At 40.6% G+C, this 20,870-nt stretch overlaps 1 protein-coding gene across 10 annotated transcripts; it reads left to right on the top strand.

The window, feature by feature from the left end:
* The first annotated feature begins 224 nt into the window (after nt 1-224).
* Nucleotides 225-19,889, top strand: lnpk (lunapark, ER junction formation factor). 10 transcript variants are annotated; one of them, XM_036983119.1, is made up of 15 exons: nt 413-776; nt 1,416-1,505; nt 2,650-2,691; nt 3,098-3,154; nt 3,243-3,285; nt 4,073-4,131; nt 4,420-4,460; nt 6,567-6,650; nt 6,743-6,803; nt 7,988-8,182; nt 14,747-14,852; nt 15,107-15,177; nt 16,832-16,999; nt 18,156-18,275; nt 19,029-19,889. In XM_036983119.1, exons 5-15 carry the CDS (start codon nt 3,254-3,256, stop codon nt 19,208-19,210), a joined length of 1,119 nt encoding a protein of 372 aa, XP_036839014.1. In that variant the 5' UTR covers nt 413-776; nt 1,416-1,505; nt 2,650-2,691; nt 3,098-3,154; nt 3,243-3,253; the 3' UTR covers nt 19,211-19,889. The 10 variants fall into 10 exon arrangements, with proteins under 10 accessions (XP_036839006.1, XP_036839009.1, XP_036839005.1 ...); XM_036983111.1 differs by lacking the exon at nt 413-776 and adding an exon at nt 225-389 and having other exon boundaries at nt 3,098-3,285; XM_036983114.1 differs by having other exon boundaries at nt 225-776; nt 3,098-3,285; nt 14,762-14,852.
* The last annotated feature ends 981 nt before the right edge of the window (nt 19,890-20,870 follow it).

Below are 20,870 nucleotides of genomic sequence, written 5' to 3'. Positions count from 1 at the left end.
GTCAGGCAGAGTGGTAGGGGGGTCAGGCAGAGTGGTCAACAGCAGGCGCTGTGACACAAACCACTGGTTGACTTGAACAAACAAGACGAACTGGCAACATACAAACAGATAATACAAGTATAAATACACAGGGGATAATTGGGAAGATGGGCCACACCTGGAGGGGGGTGGAGACAATCACAAAGACAGGTGAAACAGATCAGGGTGTGACATTACGGAGTTGAAGCCCCTGAGCTCAAGCCCGTGGGGGGCCCAAGCGCCACCATAAAGAAGTGTTAAACAATATATTTTAGATGTTTCAAAGTATCTATCCTTTTGCTTTATAACAGCTTTGCACACACTTGGCATTCTCTCAACCAACTTTATGAAATGGAAAGCATTTCAATAAGGTGTGCCTTGTTAAACGTTAATTTGTGGAATTTATTGACTGGGCCAATTGTGCGCCGCCCTATGGGACTCCAGATCACGGTCTGTTGTGATTCAGCCCTCAACATAATTGTATAGACTAACGTAACATAATTAGGTAGGAGGGTTTAGGTGTTTTGTGTTTATTTTCTTTTATACTGATGTAGCCAGAGCTACTACTGTATGTAGTGTAGTAAACCATGATTACCACGCACAGTAGGTGGCGGCATGGACCCTAAACGTTTGTTCGCGGACCGCCATTCTACCATAAGAGAAAAAGACGAGGAAGAACCCGTTCGAACCCCCCGTATTGTTATTGACTTTCTTGCATGACACGGACCTATCTAACGTGAAATAGCTATCAAGCAACCGTAAGTAGCATACTTTGATGTATTTATATTAGGCCTAAGAATGATTAACGTTAGGCCTGTCTGTTTAACACACTAACGTTAGGCTAACGTTACGTGCTAGCGTGTGCTGCTAGTAATATTCTGCTAGCTAGCTAGCCAGTTTGTCAGCTAGCGAGCTGTCACAAGCAATCTACAGTGTTACGTTAGTCTATACAATTATGTTGAGTGACTCAGGATTACAAAACCGTGTCAGTCATGCCCAACACTGAGCATTTTCCTTCAGGTGCTTCAATGGAACATGTCAGGGCTGTTTAGCGTTAGCTTCGACTTTTTGTCTGTGGATGGGGGGTTTCACTAGTTACCACAGCCACAAAGTCATAAATATGGCTGAAGTGTACACGGACTATTTCTAAAATGCTTCTTCCTCAAATCAGTTTAAACATAACCTTAACCACAATGCTAACCGTATACCTAACCATAAAGTAAGACCAAAGAGCACATTTTTTTTATTCGTGAATTTTTACTTCATAGCCAGTAACAACCATCTGAATGGGCTAGCTATCGTTTGCACTTTCCATTCTGTAACCTTACCTAGCTAGCCGTCTGAGCTATTGTTTAGGTAGCAAGCTATGTCTTACCTTTACTTTTCAACACTTTTAGGCAGCTAGCTAACGTAAAGGAAAGAGTGGACGAGGAGCGGGACACACCATACATTCTACAGAGATGGGCGCTGTTGTTTCCCGGTGGAAGGTAACTAACTATATGCACGTTAAACAAGTCCGTAACAGTAGCGTAAGCTAGTTTAGCTATAATAATCCAAAGTATTCTAGCAACCCTGGTTTATAAACGCAGATATCGACTCTGCCACTTGGGTATGCTTTTTTTGGCATTAGGTTGAGGGTTATAGCTACACTCCCTGCCTGTTTCATTACATTGGTGTCAGAAGCGGGAACCCCAAACCTTCTGGCCTGAAGCAGAGGTCCATCGACTGTGCCACAAAAGCATGCTTAAGTGGCACAGTCGTTATCCAAGTTTATAAACCAGGGTCCCTACACAACTCCTGTAATATTCATATGTGTAAACATACTGAATTGTAATTGGATGCATTTTACCACCATATCATACTGTGTTATGATTGGTTAAGACCATCCAAATGTTTAGGTCATGGGCAGTTTGATCCTGGTTGGCGATATGTGAACATGCCAGTTATAGCTAGCTAATAAAGAGCTACGTTAAGAAATATCCTGTAGTACTGCATTTTATTATTTTGTACAAAGTGTGCAAAACAAGACAACTCCCTCCCAAAGAGCATGTCCTTGCGTTAGACCTCATAGGATGCCGTCTTACAGGAACACGCTCACCAGTCAAGCACACACACACACTAGTGGATGCGAGCTCCGATCCCACTTCTGACACCAATGTAATGAAACAAGCAGGAAGTGGGTCTCGAGCCATCAACCTTCTTGCCTGAAGCCCAGCACGCCATTGATTGTGCAACAAAAGCATGCTCAAGTGGTAGAGTCGATCTCTGCACTTATAAAACAGGGTTGAATAAATCTGGAGAAACCGACTACTCCACTGTCTAACTAGCTAGCTACCAACCCAATGCTCCCTTAGCATTTCAAGGTTTAATTTTAAATTAACGTAATCAAGTAGCCTACATCACTGACTAGTCAACTGAACTGTACTGTCTGGCTAGTTTCAGAATGGAATTGAGCCAATGTTTTTGCCGCTTGAGGGCATGCATGATGTGTTGGAAGTTAATGTTCATAATATCTATTAATTACCTTTTTTATCATTCATAGAGAAAAAGCGTTGCATTCAGCACACACATCTGGTCGTAGCCATTTGTTTTGAGTGATTCAGAAGTAAATTGTATCTAATCTTCAAACAGGCTAAACCAACGACGGTGGAACTTCTAGAAGGCATTGACAAGGTAAGTTTTAGGTTAAATGTGGCTATAAGCGCTGCTTTTCAACATTTATATAGGCTACTAGTATTCCAAAAATTGTTCACAGCACCAAGCTTCTCCCACAGTCCTGTCCATGAGCTTCATCTTGTATCTGTCTGTAATTATCAGTCAGGCAGTGATCTGTTTTGATCTTTTAGTGACAGGCGCAGATGTCCACAACTCTGACTTTGGCCAGCACATTGGCTGTCAGATACTAGAAAAGAGGTTATACTTTTTAGAGAAGAATTAGAATGCTACATTAAACCCTTTTTAATTGTAGCATAAGGCTGGGAAATACTCTGGCATTACCCAAGCATTCCATAATTCTTATAATCCAAGTATTACCTGTTATCTGTTATAAAATACTTGTCATGGCATTTTGTCTTTTCAGGATATTAAGGACCTTGAGGAATTTAGAGCGAAGAATCAGAGATTGGAGAAGTTGTGGGTGGGAAGACTGCTTCTGTATTCATCTGTGCTTTATCTTATTACTTGCATAAGTGTTTACTTCTGCTATCTCCCCGAACAATGGACAGGACGCATCGTGATGACTTTGCCCTTATTTCTATTTCCTATATTGTAAGTATAGCCTACTCTGTCCACTGCCACACATAACCTTAAAGGGGCAATCTGGGATTCAAACAACAATGAAGTGGTGCTCTTTTTTTTTTTTTTGGTAAACAGCTGAGGCATGGGACTGGAGGAATGTACTCACTCTCAGATTCATGTTTTATAGCTATACTGTATTTGTTTGAAATCACATTATTTACAAACTCGGTGTATAACAAGCTTATATTTTGGTTTCTGAAAAGAAAGTTGTAATCTTCAAGAATCAATGGCTACTTTTATTTATGAGATCCTTTATTTAAAATTATTTTAAAAATGTATGCACCAATCCCTGATTACCCCTTTTAAGTATGTATACTATTATATTATGTGCCTGCAGCCTCCTTTGTAAAGATGTTTGTTGGCAGTTCAAAAGTACCCCTGGCACATAAGTTAGAGAAGATGCCGAGCATCTACATTTTTCATTCACATGAAATCTTCCACGCACAGACATAGATGTTTATATTTGTTTAAATCAATAGTTTTTCTTATTCCACAACTGTACTGGTTTTGTGCATCTAATGCCAAAGTTACTTTTCAATATGTAGGCCTATACTACTCTTTCAGGTCATCAAAATGTCCTGCCATATAACATTTCCACCACATAATCTTCAAAGTGAAGAATCTTCTGTTTTGTTCCATTGATCACCAAATGCTTTACCACAGAAAGAGATGCTCTCTCTGATCTGCTTTTCTGAGTAACTATTCAACAATGGAAGACTGTTTCTGCTGCATTCTAATATTCCTGATTGGTTTTCAGAGTGTGGTTTATGAGGAAGCTGCTGTTATTCCTTTTCTCAAAGCGAACGGAAAGAAACAGTAAGGCTTCTCTTATTTCTATTCAATTTTTGTTGGCCCATCATCCACCCCCTTCTTTGGAGGATAAAAGTAACTTTGTTCTATATTTTTGTTTTTTCACACGTAGGATTATCTTCTTTACATTAAGTTTATCTTATCTTGTTTTGAATTGCAAGTCTGTCCAATTGTTAAAAAATAATGATAATACTAAAAATATTTATCAATATAAATGTCTCTTAAAATGCAGATGTTTGAAAATGCATGTGTTTCATGACATACTCAACACATTCCTCGTCACTTTTGTTTCAGATGACAAACTAGAAGATTTAAAAGTTGAAAAAAGAAAAATTGTAAGTGTAGATTTTTATATCTAATTTATTCCAATAATTTTAGATAATTCAGGGCAGAACTTGTTTCCTGGACACAAATTAATCCTAGTCCTGGCCTAAAAAACATGCTCAATGGAGAAACCAGCCCTTAGTGTTTTGAAGTAAGCACGTTATTGATCCAGAGCTGATATCTTAATGACACAATGCCTCTTTCCCTGATTGCCCTTTTAATAGCCCTAAATGTTTAATCGTGTCAGGAGCTCCTTGCACAACTCGCATGCGCTCTAACCTTTAAAACACATTGATGTAATTTGTGCTGATCTATACATATTACACCCTCCTATCCCTTTCCCTTAGTAGTGGGAGGCTCTTTGCTACAGCAGGCAGGCATTGAGTACTGGTGCCTCAAGCTTACAATGAAGTCTCCTGCCTTCTTAGGAAGCCTTTATTGAGCTCTTAGAGCACTTAGCATGTTATCGTGTGTGTGTACGCGCACATGTGTCTATGCCAATTGTGTTGCTTCACAGTCCCCGCTGTTCCATAAGGTGTTTTTTAATCTGTTTTTTAAAACCTAATTTCACTGCTTGCGTCAGTTACTTGATGTGGAATAGAGTTCCATGTAGTCATGGCTCTATGTAGTACTGTGTGCCTCCCATAGTCTGTTCTGGACTTGGGACTGTGAAGAGACCTCTTGTGGCATGTCTTTTGGGGTATGCGTGGGTGTCTGAGCTGTCTGCCTGTAGTTTAGACAGACAGCTCGGTGCATTAAATATGACAATACCTCTCATAAATAAAAGTAGTGATGAAGTCAATCTCTCCTCCACTTTCAGCCAGGAGAGATTGACATACATATTATTAATATTAGCTCTCTGTGCACCTCCAAGGACCAGCTGTGGTGCCCTGTTGTGAGCCAATTGCAAAGTCTCTCTTTGTGGCACCTGACCACACGAGTGAACAGTAGTCCAGATGCGATTAACTAGAGCCTGTAGGACCTGCCTTGTTGTTAGTTCTGTTAACAAGGCTAGTGCTTTTTTTATGGACAGACTTCTTCCCATCCTAGCTACTGTTGTATCAATATGTTTTGACCATGACAGTTACAATCCACAGTTACTGGATTGCAGCTTCGTCATCTCAACTTGCTCAATTTGCACATTACTTATTACAATATTTAGTTATGGTTTAGTGAATGATTTGTCCCAAATGTAATGCTTTTAGTTTTTGAAATAGTTAGGATTAATTTATTCCTTGCCACCCATGTTAAGTATTGCAGCCATTTCAGTCGCTGTAGTAGCTGACATGTATAGTGTTGCGTCATCCGCATACATAGACACAATGGCTTTACTCAAAACCAGTGGCATGTCGTTAGTAAAGATTGAAAAAAGGGGTCTAGACAGCTGCCTTGTGGAATTCCTGAATCTACCTGGATTATGTTGGAGAGGCATCCATTAAAGAACACCCTCTGTTCTGTTACCTGTCTAACTCTTTATGCACAATATTGAAGGGATGTAAAGCCATAACACATGTTTTTCCAGCAGTAGACTAGGATCAATAATGTCAAAAGTTGCACTGAAGTCTAATAAAATAGCCCCCACAATCTTTTTATAATTTCTCTCAGCCAATCATCAGTAATTTGTGAAAGTGCTGTGCTTGTTGAATGTCCTTGGGTTACAGCTGTGGTGGAAATTTCTGCACTCAGTGAGCGAATTGCACGTTCCCTCAAACTGCACATTTTAGAGTAGCCTTTTATTGTCCCCAGCACAAGGTGCACTTGTGTAATGATCATGCTGTTTAATCAGCTTCTTGATATGCCACACCTGTCAAGTGGATGGATTATCTTGGCAAAGGATAAATGCTCCCCAACAGGGATGTAAACTAATTTGTGCACAACATTGGAGAGGGAAGCTTTTTTTGTGTATGGAACATTTCTGGGATCTTCTAGTTCAGCTCATGAAACATGGGACCAACACTTTACATGTTGCATGTATATATTTTTCCAGTATATATGTATTTTAACTTGAAAGCTACCAAAATGTTTGTTGTTTACTGGTAATATACCCTCCCTTTGTATTCTTATGCTGTGCAGATAGTTCCTTAACTGATTTTATTTTTAAAACTTTATTTCTACAGTTGGAAGAGGTGATGGAGACTGAAACATACAAAAATGCCAAGTTAATTCTTGAGAGGTTTGATCCTGAAGCAAATAAGAAAGTTGTAAGTACAGTATCTGTTTTTTAAACGAACCAATGACTTAATCTGCTATTTAAATTATGAATTGATCTGAGATTCTTATTTTATTTTGAAAGGAAATGGAATTCACGCCAATCAGGCCAGGTCAGATGACTCCTAGACCGGGCCAAGGTGAAGGCATCCTCTCTACATTAGTTGTTTTTGTATTCAAGCATAAAGCCAAAGATTGTAAAACTATAAATGCCTTACTTACCTTTTGATTGCTACCACATAATTTCTGTGGTTGACTAGGTTACATAGAATTGATCTGTTCATGTGCTCACGGTGTGAGCCTGAGCTGTCAGTCCTGTATAATTGATTACATTCAGGAGAGCAGTCACACACTTCTTTCTCTACGTTTAGTCAATGAACAAATAGGTTGACCATAATTGAGTGAGCGCTTGTGGGAATTGTTTATTCAATGCCCCCTGAGGACTTCCGTTCAATCAATGGGGGCGGCAGGTAGTCTTTGTTATGCTGCAAGGTTGGGCAAACTACGAGCCCAACCCTGTTTTTTTTTCAGGGTGGGGGGGGGCATTATTATTAAGGGTTAAAAATATGTCCAGGCCTCTCTTGAATGTCTAGAACTTAATAGAAAGTATGTAGATATGATAATGGACCGACGTAAAATAAAAGGTTAAATAACTGCACTTTTTTTCTGGCACAGAAATAGATTTTGACAAACAAATCGGGTCAAAAAAAAATTTAAATCACGATTTGGCCCTCGAGCCAAAAAGTCTGCCCACCCCTGCACTAGTGTATACACCCTTATGTTATACTGGGAAATTGTATTTCCATAGCTAGAGCTGACAGTGAGAATCAACCACCTCTGCATAATAAAATCTTTGTGAGAAGGTAGAGATGTTTAGTTAGACATTGATATGCAAATACAGGCTGAAAAGTACCAGTAGCCCCACTTTGGCCCCAAGTGAGAGCAGGTCCGCAGGAGCCATAGCCCAGTGAGACACGGGTGCCGGCCTTCGTAGATGGAAACAGAAAAGCATGAACTTTTTGGGTAAAACAGTGGGGTAAATTTTGCATGGAAACGTGCCATTAGAGATGTGGGCCAGCAATTGGAATGTTGCCGTTTTGAACCCCTAATCAGACAGGAAAAATCTGGCATGATGTGAGTCGGCAACCAAGGGTTGCTGGTGTCAAATCCTAGATGCCATCTCCTGCCGTTGTGTCCTTGAGCATGGCAAGAAAATGTCCCTGTACATTACCGTAGATATGCAAATTAAACAATGCCTTAACTCAGAACCATTTGTGTAGTGTCCCCATTTTGAGAAAGAATACCTTTTCTACATGTCCCTCTTCTTCAGAACTCCGTCAACGCAACATAGCCTTGAGGCCCCCTGTCATGGGTGCTGGAACCACCCCTACGGGTCCCCTTCCTCGCTCAGCCCCAGGTGGGCCCCCAGGAGGACCCCCGGATAGAGGCCTGTCTGCCGCAGTCTCCCAGCAAACCATGATGAGGAGACCCCCTATGACACCCTGCACCCCTATCCCAGGCATGGGTGAGTAAAGATCTAATAGGATAGTTATTTGGCCTGTTTTGAATGAGAAATAATTATTTCAGTTACCAGAATTGTACAAAAGTTCTATAGCGCTTTCTGGTCCCCCTATATCTGGGTTTACCAAACTCTTGTGGCCCACGACCCTATTTTGATATCAGCAACTTCTAGGTGACCACACCATGTAAAAGGCAATGTAATCAAAGCAAGTTCAGTCTGACAGTATTTCAATCTGATGGAAACATCAGGGAAGATCATCAGGAAATAATTGTGTATGATCTTATGTGTAGAAAATAACAATCATTGCTAGAAAAGATTTGTCTATTGTCTAATGAGAGCGGACCAAGTCATTTGGTGTCACTCTAAAGCGGAAAGGTGGAATAAACGAGTCAGGAGTAGGTTTTCTTGATTGAACACAGTTCTCTATTGAGAGATTTCTGACAATACAAACACTCCAACACAATCAATGAGAATCTCCCAAGGAACAACTTACATCTTCTTTAGATCGCACAGGAACACAAGACGACTATCTTTAATGAAACTATAACAACAATCACAGATTTGTCACCGTCTTAATTGATCTTCTTGGATAGCTCCCCTCTCTTGGTAGTCATTCTACAGAGAGAATTTATCTTCCCTCTGTCTGCTGGTTCCATCCTCTCTCTTATAGGGGAAAGAGAATGTCATTAGTACCGTCAGCTGTGCTTAATTGCCTTTGGTTACCTTGTGTCACATGCCTTGTTGGACTACTATCTGTGAGCCCAGCCTGCCCTCTGGTGGCCCTTCCACACTACTTTCCATCTAAAAAGGGATTCAACTGATCTACACAACCTACTCAACATTTTCCAAGTGAAACTTCCTCAATGAGCTTGACACCTTGATGAGCTCATTTCCTGACGATGGCTCACCACTCCTTGTACTCGGTCACTTCAACCTCCCGATGTCTGAATTTGTTTCTTTCCCCTCTTTCCATCTTTTAACCTCACCCTTTCTCAGTCCCCTCCCACTCACAAGGCAGGCAATACGCTTGACCACATCTTTACTAGAGGCTGTTTGTTTCCTTTACTGTCTTGTCTCTCCTCCAACCCTATCCACTCAGCCCCTCCCAGATGGTCATGTGCCGTTGCAGTCTTCACTACTCTCTCCTATTCTATCTTATCTCAGTTCTAGGCCCTCTCCTTTTCTCTCTGTACATGAAGTCACTCCGTCATATCCTCCCATGGAATCTCCTGTTATTGCTATGCGGGTGACACTAAACTACTCCCCCCCCCCCCTTCTGACACCAAGGTGGTGACCCATCTCTGCGTGTCTGGCAGATTTCTCAGCTTAAATGCTGGCCCACCACCTCACGCTCAACCTCAATAAGACAAAGCTGCTATTCCTCCTGGTGAAGGCCTGCCCGCTCCAAGACCTCTCCATCATGGTTGACAACTCCACTGTTTCCCCCTCCCAGAGTGTAAAGAATATTGACGTGACCCTGGACAACACCTGTCGTTCAAATCAGTGACTCGCTCCAGCAAGTTTATGCTCTACAACATCTGTAGAGTATGACTCTACCTCACACAGGAAGCACAGCAGGTCCTAATCCAGGCGCTTGTTATCTCTCGTCTGAACGACTGCAACTCGCTGTTGGCTGAGCTCCCCGCTTGCGCCATCAAACCCCTGCAACTTATCCAGAACACTTGCAGCCCTCCTGGTGTTCAACCGATCTTCCATGTCACCCCACTCCTCCCCATACTCCACTGGCTTCCAATCGAAGCACGCATCCACTACAAAACCATGGTACTTGCCTACGGAGCAGCAAGAGGGGGCTATTCTTAAATCTTACACCCCAATCCAGATACTCCGTCTTGCTGCCTCTGGTCTCTTGGTCGTCCTATCCCTCAGCCAAGTCCACTCTCTTGGTCCTCCTATCCCTCAGCCAAGTCCACTCTTCTCTGTCCTGGTACCCCAATGGTGGAACCAGCTTCCCCCTGATACTAGGGCACCAGAGATCCTGCCCATCTTCCGAAAACAACAGGATGGCTATCTCTTTGAAGAGCATCTTAAATAATCCCACAGCAGCCCCCCCCAAAAAGGCCTTTCGTGAACAAACACTCGCACTTGCCTTTTTCCATCCCTTACTAGGTCTGACTTTGCTGATGAGGAAAATGTACTTGATATGTGGTATATGGTCATCCCAACCACGGCTATGGCGGTCATTATATTTTGTCAGCCAGTGATTGTCTAGCAAATATCTGCTGGTCTCACAATAATTGACTTAATTAACATAAACACATTTAGCATCTTCTGGCTTCAACGCATAGCCTACAAGCATCTGATGCAGACCTTTTGGAACATCTACATTTTAAGAAGTGTAATATACCATCACAAATCCATTTATTTATTTTAGACTGGTCTAAAGAAACATTATATGAAGAAAATGTAATCTATTTCATAAGGACAACTGTTCTTCTGTTAGGCCCTGATCTGGCTGTGGGCTACAGTAGTTAATTTAGCAGACAAGATTTGCTTAGAATTCTGTGGCATTATTTTATAGTGTGAAGAAGACAATTGAACATACATGCATTAGGAAAGTTTTCAAACCGCTTCACTTTGTCCACATTTTGTTACGTTACAGCCTTATTCTAACATGGATTTTTTTTTTTAAATCATCAATCTACACACAATACCACATAATGACAAAGCAAAAACAGGATATTAGACATTTTAGCAAATTTATTACAAATAAACTAATCACATTTACGTAAGTATTCAGACCTTTTACTCAGTACTTTGTTGAAGCACCTTTGGCAACGATTCCAGCCTCAAGTCTTCTTGAGTATGACGCTATAAGCTTGGAACACCTGTATTTGGGAAGTTTCTCCCATTCTTCTCTGCAGATCCACTCAAGCTCTGTCAGGTTGGATGTGGAGCGTCTCTGCGCAGCTATCTTCACGTCTCTCCAGAGATTTTCGGTCGGGTTCAAGTCCGGGCTCTGGCTTATTTACATAAGAATTCAGACCCTTTGCTATGAGACTTGAAATTGAGCTCATGTGCATCCTGTTTCCATTGACCATCCTTGAGATGTTTCTTCAACTTGATTGGAGTCCACCTGTAGTATATTTAATTGATTGGACATGATTTGGAAAGGCACACACCTTTCTATATAAGGTCCCACGGTTAACAATGGATGTCAGAGCAAAAACCAAGCCATGGGGTCGAAGGTATTGTCCGTAGAGCTCCGAGACAGGATTGTGTCGAGGCACAGATCTGGGGAAGGGTACCAAAACATTTCAGCTGCATTGAAGCTCCCCAAGAACACAAAGCATTCCATCATTCTTAAATGGAAGAAGTTTGGAACCACCAATAATCTTCCTAGAGCTGGCTGCCCGGCCAAACCAAGATATTTGGGGCAAAGGGCCTTGGTCGGGGATTTGGAAAAAGTCAAGGGGTCTGAATACTTTCCGAATGCACTGTAGCTGAATAAAATTGAAAGTATATTTTCTCCAAGCGATTTGAGGGAGTGCGCACATGCGGCTATAGAAACAGGTACTCCTATATGCTTAATTTAGAATTATTTATGTAACTTTAGTTGTGATACAAACATTTTTTTATTTTGATACATACTACGGTTGCATGATGTGACTACTGATGATTTGAAAACAATTGCATGGAAGGCATGAGCTCAGGCTGCAAACACTTCGTCACTCTTAACCACTTGATAATGGCCGTTATGCCCCTTGGCTGAATATACTAGTTATAATTCCCTTCCCCCGGCTGCGTGCTCTGAAGCACCTCTCACATAGACCCAATCACGTGACGGAAAGCTTTCTCACAGGCTACAAGTGAAGGTAGATACACAGGGGACGCAACTGTGCGCGTCCTTATCCAATTCCAACGTGGTAGGCAAAACTGCTGTTGTAAAGAGAAGCAATGTGCTTAATATTGGACATGGGGCGGCAGGGTAGCCTAGTGGTTAGAGCGTTGGACTAGTAACTGGAAGGTTGCAAGTTCAAACCCCCGAGCTGACAAGGTACAAAGCTGTCGTTCTGCCCCTGAACAGGCAGTTAACCCACTGTTCCTAGGCCGTCATTGAAAATAAGAATTTGTTCTTAACTGACTTGCCTAGTTAAATAAAGGTAAAATAAATAAAATATGTGGAAAGTTGAGGAATAAATATAGTAGGCCTAGCCTACAGGAAGCTGATGGGAACCTCTTTTTAATAGAGGCCATCACTCTGTTTTCTCAATTGCATAGCCTATTTTGCAACATGAGCTCATAGGTTCTACATTTGCATTGATGTCAGAGTGATTTAGAGGGACAATAGAGTGCTGAGTACCAGGCAGTTAGCAAGTTTGGTAGGCTACTAATGATTATCAGCAGCATCGGAGCTTAAATAAGCCCAATTACCGTGGCTAAACAGTCACATGGAATTTGACTGCCGTCATGACTCATGACCGCCAGGGTGGTGGTAATACGGTCACCGTAACAGCCCTAGTCCCACTTAGCTATCTTAAGATGAATGCACAAACTGTAAGTCGCTCTGGATAAGAGCGTCGGCTAAATGACTGCAAATTTAGGAGATTAATTTAAATGAAACCATAATTTCACCTTTATTTAACCAGGTAGGCTAGTTGAAAACAAGTTCTCATTTGCGACCTGGCCAAGATAAAGCGTAGCAATTCGACACATACAACAACAGAGTTACACATGGAATAAACAAAACATACAGTCAATAATATAGCAGAACAAAAGAAAACAAAAAGTCTATACAGTGAGTGCAAATGAGGTAAGTTAAGGAAATAAATAGGCCATGGTGGCGAAGTAATTACAATATAGCAATTAAACACTGGAATGGTAGATCGGCAGAAGATGAATGTGCAGGTAGAGATACTGGGGTGCAAAGGAGCAAAATAAATAAATAAATACCAGTATGGGGATGAGGTAGGTAGGTAGATGGGCTGTTTACAGATGGGCTATGTACAGGTGCAGTGATCTGTAAGCTGCACTGCCAGCTGGTGCTTAAAGCTAGGGAGGGAGATGTGAGTCTCCAGCTTCAGAGATTTTTGCAATTCGTTCCAGTCATGGGCAGCAGAGAACTGCAAGGAAAGATGACCAAAGGAGGAATTGGCTTTGGGGGTGACCAGTGAGATATATCTGCTGGAGCACGTGCTAGATATATCATAAAGAAGTCTTGATTGTGAAGGTCTTTAAACCCCTTGCTGTGGCACATCTAAATATGTTCAGAATGTAATATGTTCATACAAAATCAAAAATGTTGGGGGATGAGGTCCATTTGTTTGCAAAAGTAGTGGTTCTCATGATTTAAGAACAACTTAACGACTAGGTAGCTTAACGGTTAAGAGCGTTGGGCCACTAACTGAAAAGGTTGGTGGTTTGAATCCCGAGCCGATTGAGCAAGGTACTTAACCCTAATTGCTCCTGTAAGTCGCTCTGAATAAGAGCGTCTGCTAAATTAAATTTCACTCAAGTTCACTCCAATTTGATAGTGAGTGTCAAACAATTATTCAACCTCAGTCTGCTTTTAAAGCATGTCTGGGATACATTTTCAGACCGGCATAGATCAGGGGAGGTTAAAATAATAATTGCGACAACGCTGTTACTGCAAGACTGTTTGCCATGTTGTCTTGCAGAATTACACAAATTAACTTTTTGGCCTATATTAACATCTTCAGGTTTGGGTCAAATCCAGTACAACACATCACTAAGCGAAACCCTTTGTATTTTCCTGTATTGTGGGAAATAATAATAATTATTATTTGCAATGAAGACCTACACCGGCCAAACCAGAACGATGCTGGGCCAATTGTGCGCCACCCTATGGGACTCCCAATCACGACCGGTTGTGATACAGCCTGGATGTTATGGGTATGCTTGTCACTGGCAGGGACTTGGCTTGTCAGGATCAAATGAAATATTAAAGTAGCAAAGCCCGGGTAAAAAGTTGGAGGAAAACATACCTGTCCTCGGAATACCTTACCCTGGGATAGAGTTTTCTTTCAGTGGAACAATTGCAAAAATTTTAATGCCACAGACACACCAGAATGGCTTTCCAAGAGGTGTTGAGGGTTCATGAGTGGTCCAGTCTCAGTCTTGTCTTAAATCTGCTTGATAATCAGAGACAAGGTTTGAATATCGCTGTACATCAATGGTTACCCTAAGAGTTGTAAAAACTTGGTAGAATCTTATTCAAAATGATTTACAGCTGACAAATGTAATCCTTTTTCAAATGTTTTTATTTGAAGACAGCTAAATGTGAAAACTGCAAGAGATATGTAGACTTTCACTTAGCACTGTATGTAGCCCTCTAAGTTTCTTATGGGTTCCAGTGTAGATTATTAAAATACTTGACCTTATTTTCTATGGCCTATACTTTTATGTATCCCAAATCTAAATGCCATATTATACACTAAACAAGGGTGATTTACATTCTTACCTTTCAAGAGGAACCTGTTAAAAACTAGCCTGTGTATTTTTTTTTTTTAAGGCTGTAGTATTAAAATGTGTAGAAACTAAACTAAGCACTAATTGTCACTGTGTTCCTATGATGTGCTATAATGTTAGGTATGCACCCCCCAGGCCCACCCCTGGCTAGACCCGTCTTACCTCGAGACCGAGGTGCTGTGGACAGAGTCATCGAATACCTTGTGGGAGATGGCCCTCAGAACAGGTCTGTACTTCCGTCCAAAGCATTTCCAATGACCTCATTACTGATGTGCTTCGTAGAGTACTATGCCTACAGTGAGCAGAGGATCGTATTCTCTGTTTGGCGTCACTATTTTGTGCTCATCAGTTGTGACAGTCACTGTAACATACAGCTTTAAATGGTAGACCTTTACTGGAGTTCTTCTTTTAACAGTTTTGCATCTAGGCAACTTAAAGGTTGATCTCTTCTCACTGTTATGTATGCTCTTTTATCCCCAGATATGCCCTTATATGCCAGCAGTGCTTCTCCCATAATGGTATGGCATTAAAAGAGGAATTTGAATATATTGGTAAGATTTTGAGAAATACTGCTTCCTGTCACTACTCTTCAAACAATGCATTAACTTTGCCCTTCGGTGCTTGGCTGCCAGCTTTGTATTTTGTATTTATTATGGATCTCCATTAGCTGCAGACAAGGCAGCAGGTACTCTTCCTGGGGTCCGGCAAAATTGAGGCAGTTATACAATTTAAAAAAACATTACAATACATTCATAACAAATTTCACAACACACTTTGTGCCCTCAGGCCCCTACTCCACTACCACATATCTACAACACAAAATCCAAGTGTACGTGTGTGTATAGTGCGTATGTTATCATGTGTGTGTGTATGCCTGTCTTTGTTGCTTCACAGTCCCCGCTGTTCCATAAGGTGTAGCTTTATCATTTTTAAAAATCTGATTCTACTGCTTGCATCAGTTACCTGATGTGGAATACCGTTCCATGTAGTCATGGCTCTATGTAGTACTGTGCGCCTCCCATAGTCTGTTCTGGACTTGGACTGTGAAGAGACCTCTGGTGGCATGTCTTGTGGGGTATGCATGGGTGTCTGAGCTGTTTGCTAGTTTAAACAGACAGCTCGGTGCTTTCAACATATCAATACCTCTCACAAAAACAAGTCCATATCTCCTCCATTTTAAGCCAGGAGAGTTTGAAATGCATATTTATTCATTTTAGCTCTCTGTACATCCGTGCTGCCCTGTTCTGAGCCAATTGCAAAGTCCCTCTTTATGGCACCTGACCACACGAGTGAACAGTAGTCAGGGTGCGTTTAACGAGAGCCTGTAGGACCTTCCTTGTTGTTAGTGCTGTTAACAAGGCTAGTGCTTTTTTTATGGACAGACATTCATCCCATCCTAGCTACTGTTGTATCAATATGTTTTGACCATGGCAGTTTACAATCCACAGTTACTGGATTGCAGCTTCGTCATCTCAACTTGCTCAATTTCCACATGACTTATTACAAGATTTAGTTGGGGTTTAGTGAATGATTTGTCCCAAATGTAATGCTTTTAGTTTTTGAAATATTTAGGATTAATTTATTCCTTGCCACCCATGTTAAGTATTGCAGCCATTTCAGTCGCTGTAGTAGCTGATATGTATAGCGTTGAGTCATCCGCATGACAATGGCTTTACTCAAAACCAGTGGCATGTCGTTAGTAAAGATTGAATAAAGGGGTCTAGACAGCTGCCCTGTGGAATTCCTGATTCTACCTGGATTATGTTGGAGAGGCATCCATTAAAGAACACCCTCTGTGTTCTGTTAGACAGGTAACTCTTTATCCAAAATATTGCAGGGATGTAAAGCCATAACACATATGTTTTTCCAGCAGTAGACTATGATCAATAATGTCAAAAGTTGCACTGAAGTCTAATAAAATAGCCCCCACAAGCTTTTCATAATTTCTCTCAGCCAATCATCAGTAATTTGTGAAAGTGCTGTGCTTCTTGAATGTCCTTTTGTTACGTTTTTTTCTAATATGCTTGTGCAACCAACCTTTTGTAACCAAAGTAGCTCAAGCTATGACATTGAAATAAGGTTAATCCATTGAGCAGATGCAGTTATGCATCTTCAACATGTCTTAAAAAAAAAGTTGTGGGGCAATTGTTGAAGCACATGGCACCTTGCCTTTGAAATAATGTTACTTACATTATGACCGTTTAGCTTTCAGGTGTGCTTACTGTTACGTCCTGAACCATGCAAGGAAGACCCGACCTCAAGCTCCAAGACTCCCAGAATTTAGCTTTGAGCGGAGAATGCGCTCGGAATCACCCACCCCAGAAAAATCTGCAGCATCAGAGGCCACTGATGAGAGCGCACCCCCCTCTGGAGGTATAGTAACTAGAGTTACCTTTGGAAATGAACTAAGCATATATGTAGCACTTGGCCAAATCCAAGGGTCAAAAGATCAGAGGAGTTAAGTGGACCCAAATGTATCAGTGTTGACATTAAGGTAAAAAAAAAAAAAAAAAGTGTTTTATTTTATTCGGGGCTCTAAATGAACAGGTTGTAAATTAACAGCACTGGTGCTCCCAACTTTTAAAATGTTGTTTACATTTAAGAGGAACCAGAAAATATGATTTTTTTTATCGATTGAGATATATCCAATATGAATTCTAGCTACTTCTGAAGCACATGTTGTGCCCCAGTAAGTCATGTAACCCTGTTGATATAAATACCTGTCATTGTAATTAGTCATTTGTGTAATATTAGGTTTTGACATTATGTAATAGCACTATTTTGCTATTTTTACATCTCTGTAAAACATGTGTAATTTATCAGATGCTCATCCAGAGCCTAAATTAGTAAACATGTGCTTAATTAACATAATACAGTGCATGGACTCACTCTGTATGCAATAATAGTGTTTATCATGATTTTTGAAAGACTACCTCATCTCTGTACCCCACACATACAATTATATAAGGTCCCTCTGTCAAGCAGTGAATGTCAAACACAGATTCAACCACAAAGACCAGGGAGCAAAGACCATGTTTCGCAAAGAAGGGCACCTATTGGTAGATGGGTAAAAATAAAAAAAATAAAAAGCATGCATTGAATATCCCTTTGAGCATGGTGAAGTTGTTAATCACATTTTAGATGCTTTATCAATACACCCAGTTACTACAAAGATATAGGCATCCTTCCTAAACTCATTTGCCAGGGAGGAAGGAAACTGCTCAGGGATTTCACCATGAGTCCAGTGGTGATTTTAAAACGGTTACAGAGTTGAATGGCTGTGATGGGAGAAAACAACTGAGGAGGGGTCAACAACATTCTAGTTACTCCACAATACTAACCTAAATGACAGTGACCAACTTGGTTAGTCATGAATTCATAATCTTCAGGTCATTAAAACCACATGGTAAATGTAGCATAGTGTTTGTTGCTATAACAAACTCAATGATCAATTTAGCATTGTTGTCGTTTTGTGCATGTTTGTTTAATCCTAATATTTACCATTGCTTTATACTTTGTCTTTGAATAGCTGATCAAAGTGAAGACAGTGGTCCCAGTCATGTGGCTACCAGGGCGCCCACTGTATCTTTAGCAACTGCTTCATGGAGTTCAGTGCACAGTTTCGCCATTGTCCACCATCACCACAAAGGTCCCCATCTTACCACAGCCTGGTGCTTTGCAGCCCCTTACAAATAATGATTTTAGTCCCACCAATCACTTACCCTGATTAAAGGCTATTTAAATGGACTTCTTGTGGCATCTGGCCCCATAATCATATCACAATCTTAATATGATCAAGCAACTAACAATCAGATTTGGGGTCAATTTATTTTTGATTCAGGAATTGAACTGAAATTTCCGTTTTACCCATCTGTCTGATATCACAGCTACACAAGCTATTGCATGGCATCACACAATGATGTTGATGCATTATTTCACGTTGGACCATCAAATGTCCATTGTACTGATCCCACTCTTTTGACCCTGAAAGTTGTTGATAATTAACTTAATTCTGGAGTAATGTAAAGCTTCAGTGTTCACAGATCAAGTCATTGTATATAATATTAGCAGGCTGGGCATGCTGCAAATTATTATTGTAGTGTAATTACACAAAGTTAGTGATTTAATGGTTTGACTGTTAAAATTATTTAACCCTGTCACTCACTCACCCCCCCCCCCCCCCCCCTTCTTTCTCTGATATTTTTGTGAATGATTGATAATAGGCTGCTCTGACAGTTTGACAGTAATACTTTACAGTAAATATATTATAGTGGCTTATGAATGTGTGATTTGTACAAAGTGGCTCAGAGGCAGAGAGAGCGAGTCCTGTTATCAGAAACAAACAAGTGGTAGATATGTATGGTTAATGTAAGCTTTATAAATGTCTGTCTTCTGGTTGTAGATGAGAAGGAGCTGGAGGCCCCTTCTGATGAAGTAGAGCCTGAAGTTGAAAAGGCCCAGTCTACAGAGGAGACCCCAGACGCCAACGTAGAGAACCCAGAGGCCGCAGAGACGGTACACACAGAAGAGGAGCCTGAGAGACCAGGAGAAAAGCAAGAAGTCCCCCAATTGGAAACAGAGTAGAAAACATTGAATTCCTACCCTCCCCTCTGTATATCAGCTGACATGGTGCAGTGTTTGTTTAAAAATCATGTGGTACCCAGCTCCTGGATTTACATAAGATGCTTGTAATGCACAATATTCTTTGGAAGTGAAGTAATAATCTAGAATTTACCACTTTTTTTCTCACTTAAACCATAACTTGGCAGGTGTGAAAGAGCATTTCTTACATTGACTTTGATTACATACTTGCCAAATCCATGTTTTCTTTTGAAAAGATACATTTGCCAAATGCACTGGTCCGGTCTGTCTTTCATGATTTGCTCTGATTGTGTTATTCATTAGGCTACACAATAAATAGTTAAGACATGTTTTACATTTATTTACAGCAGTTCTGGAAATATTGAAACTTATTCAATCGTAAGCCTAGTCGGGCAAAACTTTTGTTTACAGAGTGAAAGTAGAATGAATATTATTTATATTATTTATTCTGGCCAAGAAGCAGTTCCACATATCTTCTTTCAAGCCTGTGTTATGTTCAGCCATGAAGTAAATAAAAAATATATTTTGTGTTGGAGCTGAATTTGTATGTCAGGTTTTTGGCCCACCAAATCTTTGCAAATGCCTGTTTTTATTAGTATGTAGATGGCACGCCAAATAATGTTTGTTTTTTTAATAAAATAAAAGACATGTTCTCAATCAATTCATGGTAGACTATTGTAACAAGACAAAGGGTGCTTCTACTTCATATTACTCCAGGTTAGACTGCAGTGCTTTGCAGGCAGCGCCATTGTGGGCAATTCCATACAAAATTGGCCCAAAGATATTTATTATGTTTTGGTTCTTACTGACACGAAATTCGTGGGAAGGATGTTTGGCATACCTTTGACTTATGCAAAATGTTTATTGAGAACTAATAAGTTGGGGAATTTGTGACATTTAGGCCTTACCCAGGCCTTAAGACACTACAAAGATGAGTAAAATTGTGCTTAAGTCATAAGTTGCATGGACTCTGCAATAGACTGTATCTGCTGTAAAGACTGTTCTCATTGTGTAGAAACCAGGGTCTGGCCCCCAAAACAAAGTTCCTCTTATCATTATCCATACCGGAGCCATCTCTATCCTGGTACCTCCCAGCACACAAACACCAACTCATGCTATGGAGTGCAGTCTTGTTAGGTTTATCACCGAAGGAATCGTAAATCTTCTGTCAGCATTAAGCCTCCAGAGGCCCAATCTAAGTTCACACAGACAATATAATTATATTGCATAAAACAACCATTTGATGCAATAACAGCATTTATAACATAATCTTGTAATTTTGCTCTCATAAACATTTTTGAATGTCTATCTCAACTCTGTAGACCACACATACAATTTAATTGCAAGGTCCCTCAGTCGAGCAGTGAATTTCAACCACAAAGACCAGGAAGGTTTTACAATTCCTCGCAAAGAAAGGTACCCATTGGTAGATGGGTAAAAATTAAAAAGCTGACTTTGAATATCCCTGTGAGCATGGTGAAGCTATTAATTACACTTTGGATGGTGTGTAAATACACCCAGTTACTAAAAAAATACAGGAGTCGTCCATCCTAACTCAGTTGCTGGAGAGGCGAATGGTGACTTTAAAACATTTAGAGTTTAATGGCTGTGTTAGGAGAAAAGTGAGGATAGATCAACAACA

This window comes from Oncorhynchus mykiss, chromosome 7 (assembly GCF_013265735.2).
Source record: "Oncorhynchus mykiss isolate Arlee chromosome 7, USDA_OmykA_1.1, whole genome shotgun sequence".
Taxonomy (NCBI): Eukaryota; Metazoa; Chordata; class Actinopteri; order Salmoniformes; family Salmonidae; genus Oncorhynchus; species Oncorhynchus mykiss.
The sequence above is the reverse complement of the archived record's forward strand: the minus strand, read 5'-3'. Positions and strand labels throughout refer to the sequence as shown.

Coding starts and splice junctions, on each gene's coding strand:
- lnpk (XM_036983111.1), top strand. CDS start 1,479: ATGGGCGCTGTTGTTTCCCGGTGGAAG. Junction 6,804..7,987: donor TAGACCGGGCCAAGGTGAAG/GCATCCTCTCTA, acceptor CCTCTTCTTCAG/AACTCCGTCAACGCAACATA. Junction 15,178..16,831: donor AGAGGAATTTGAATATATTG/GTAAGATTTTGA, acceptor ATGACCGTTTAG/CTTTCAGGTGTGCTTACTGT.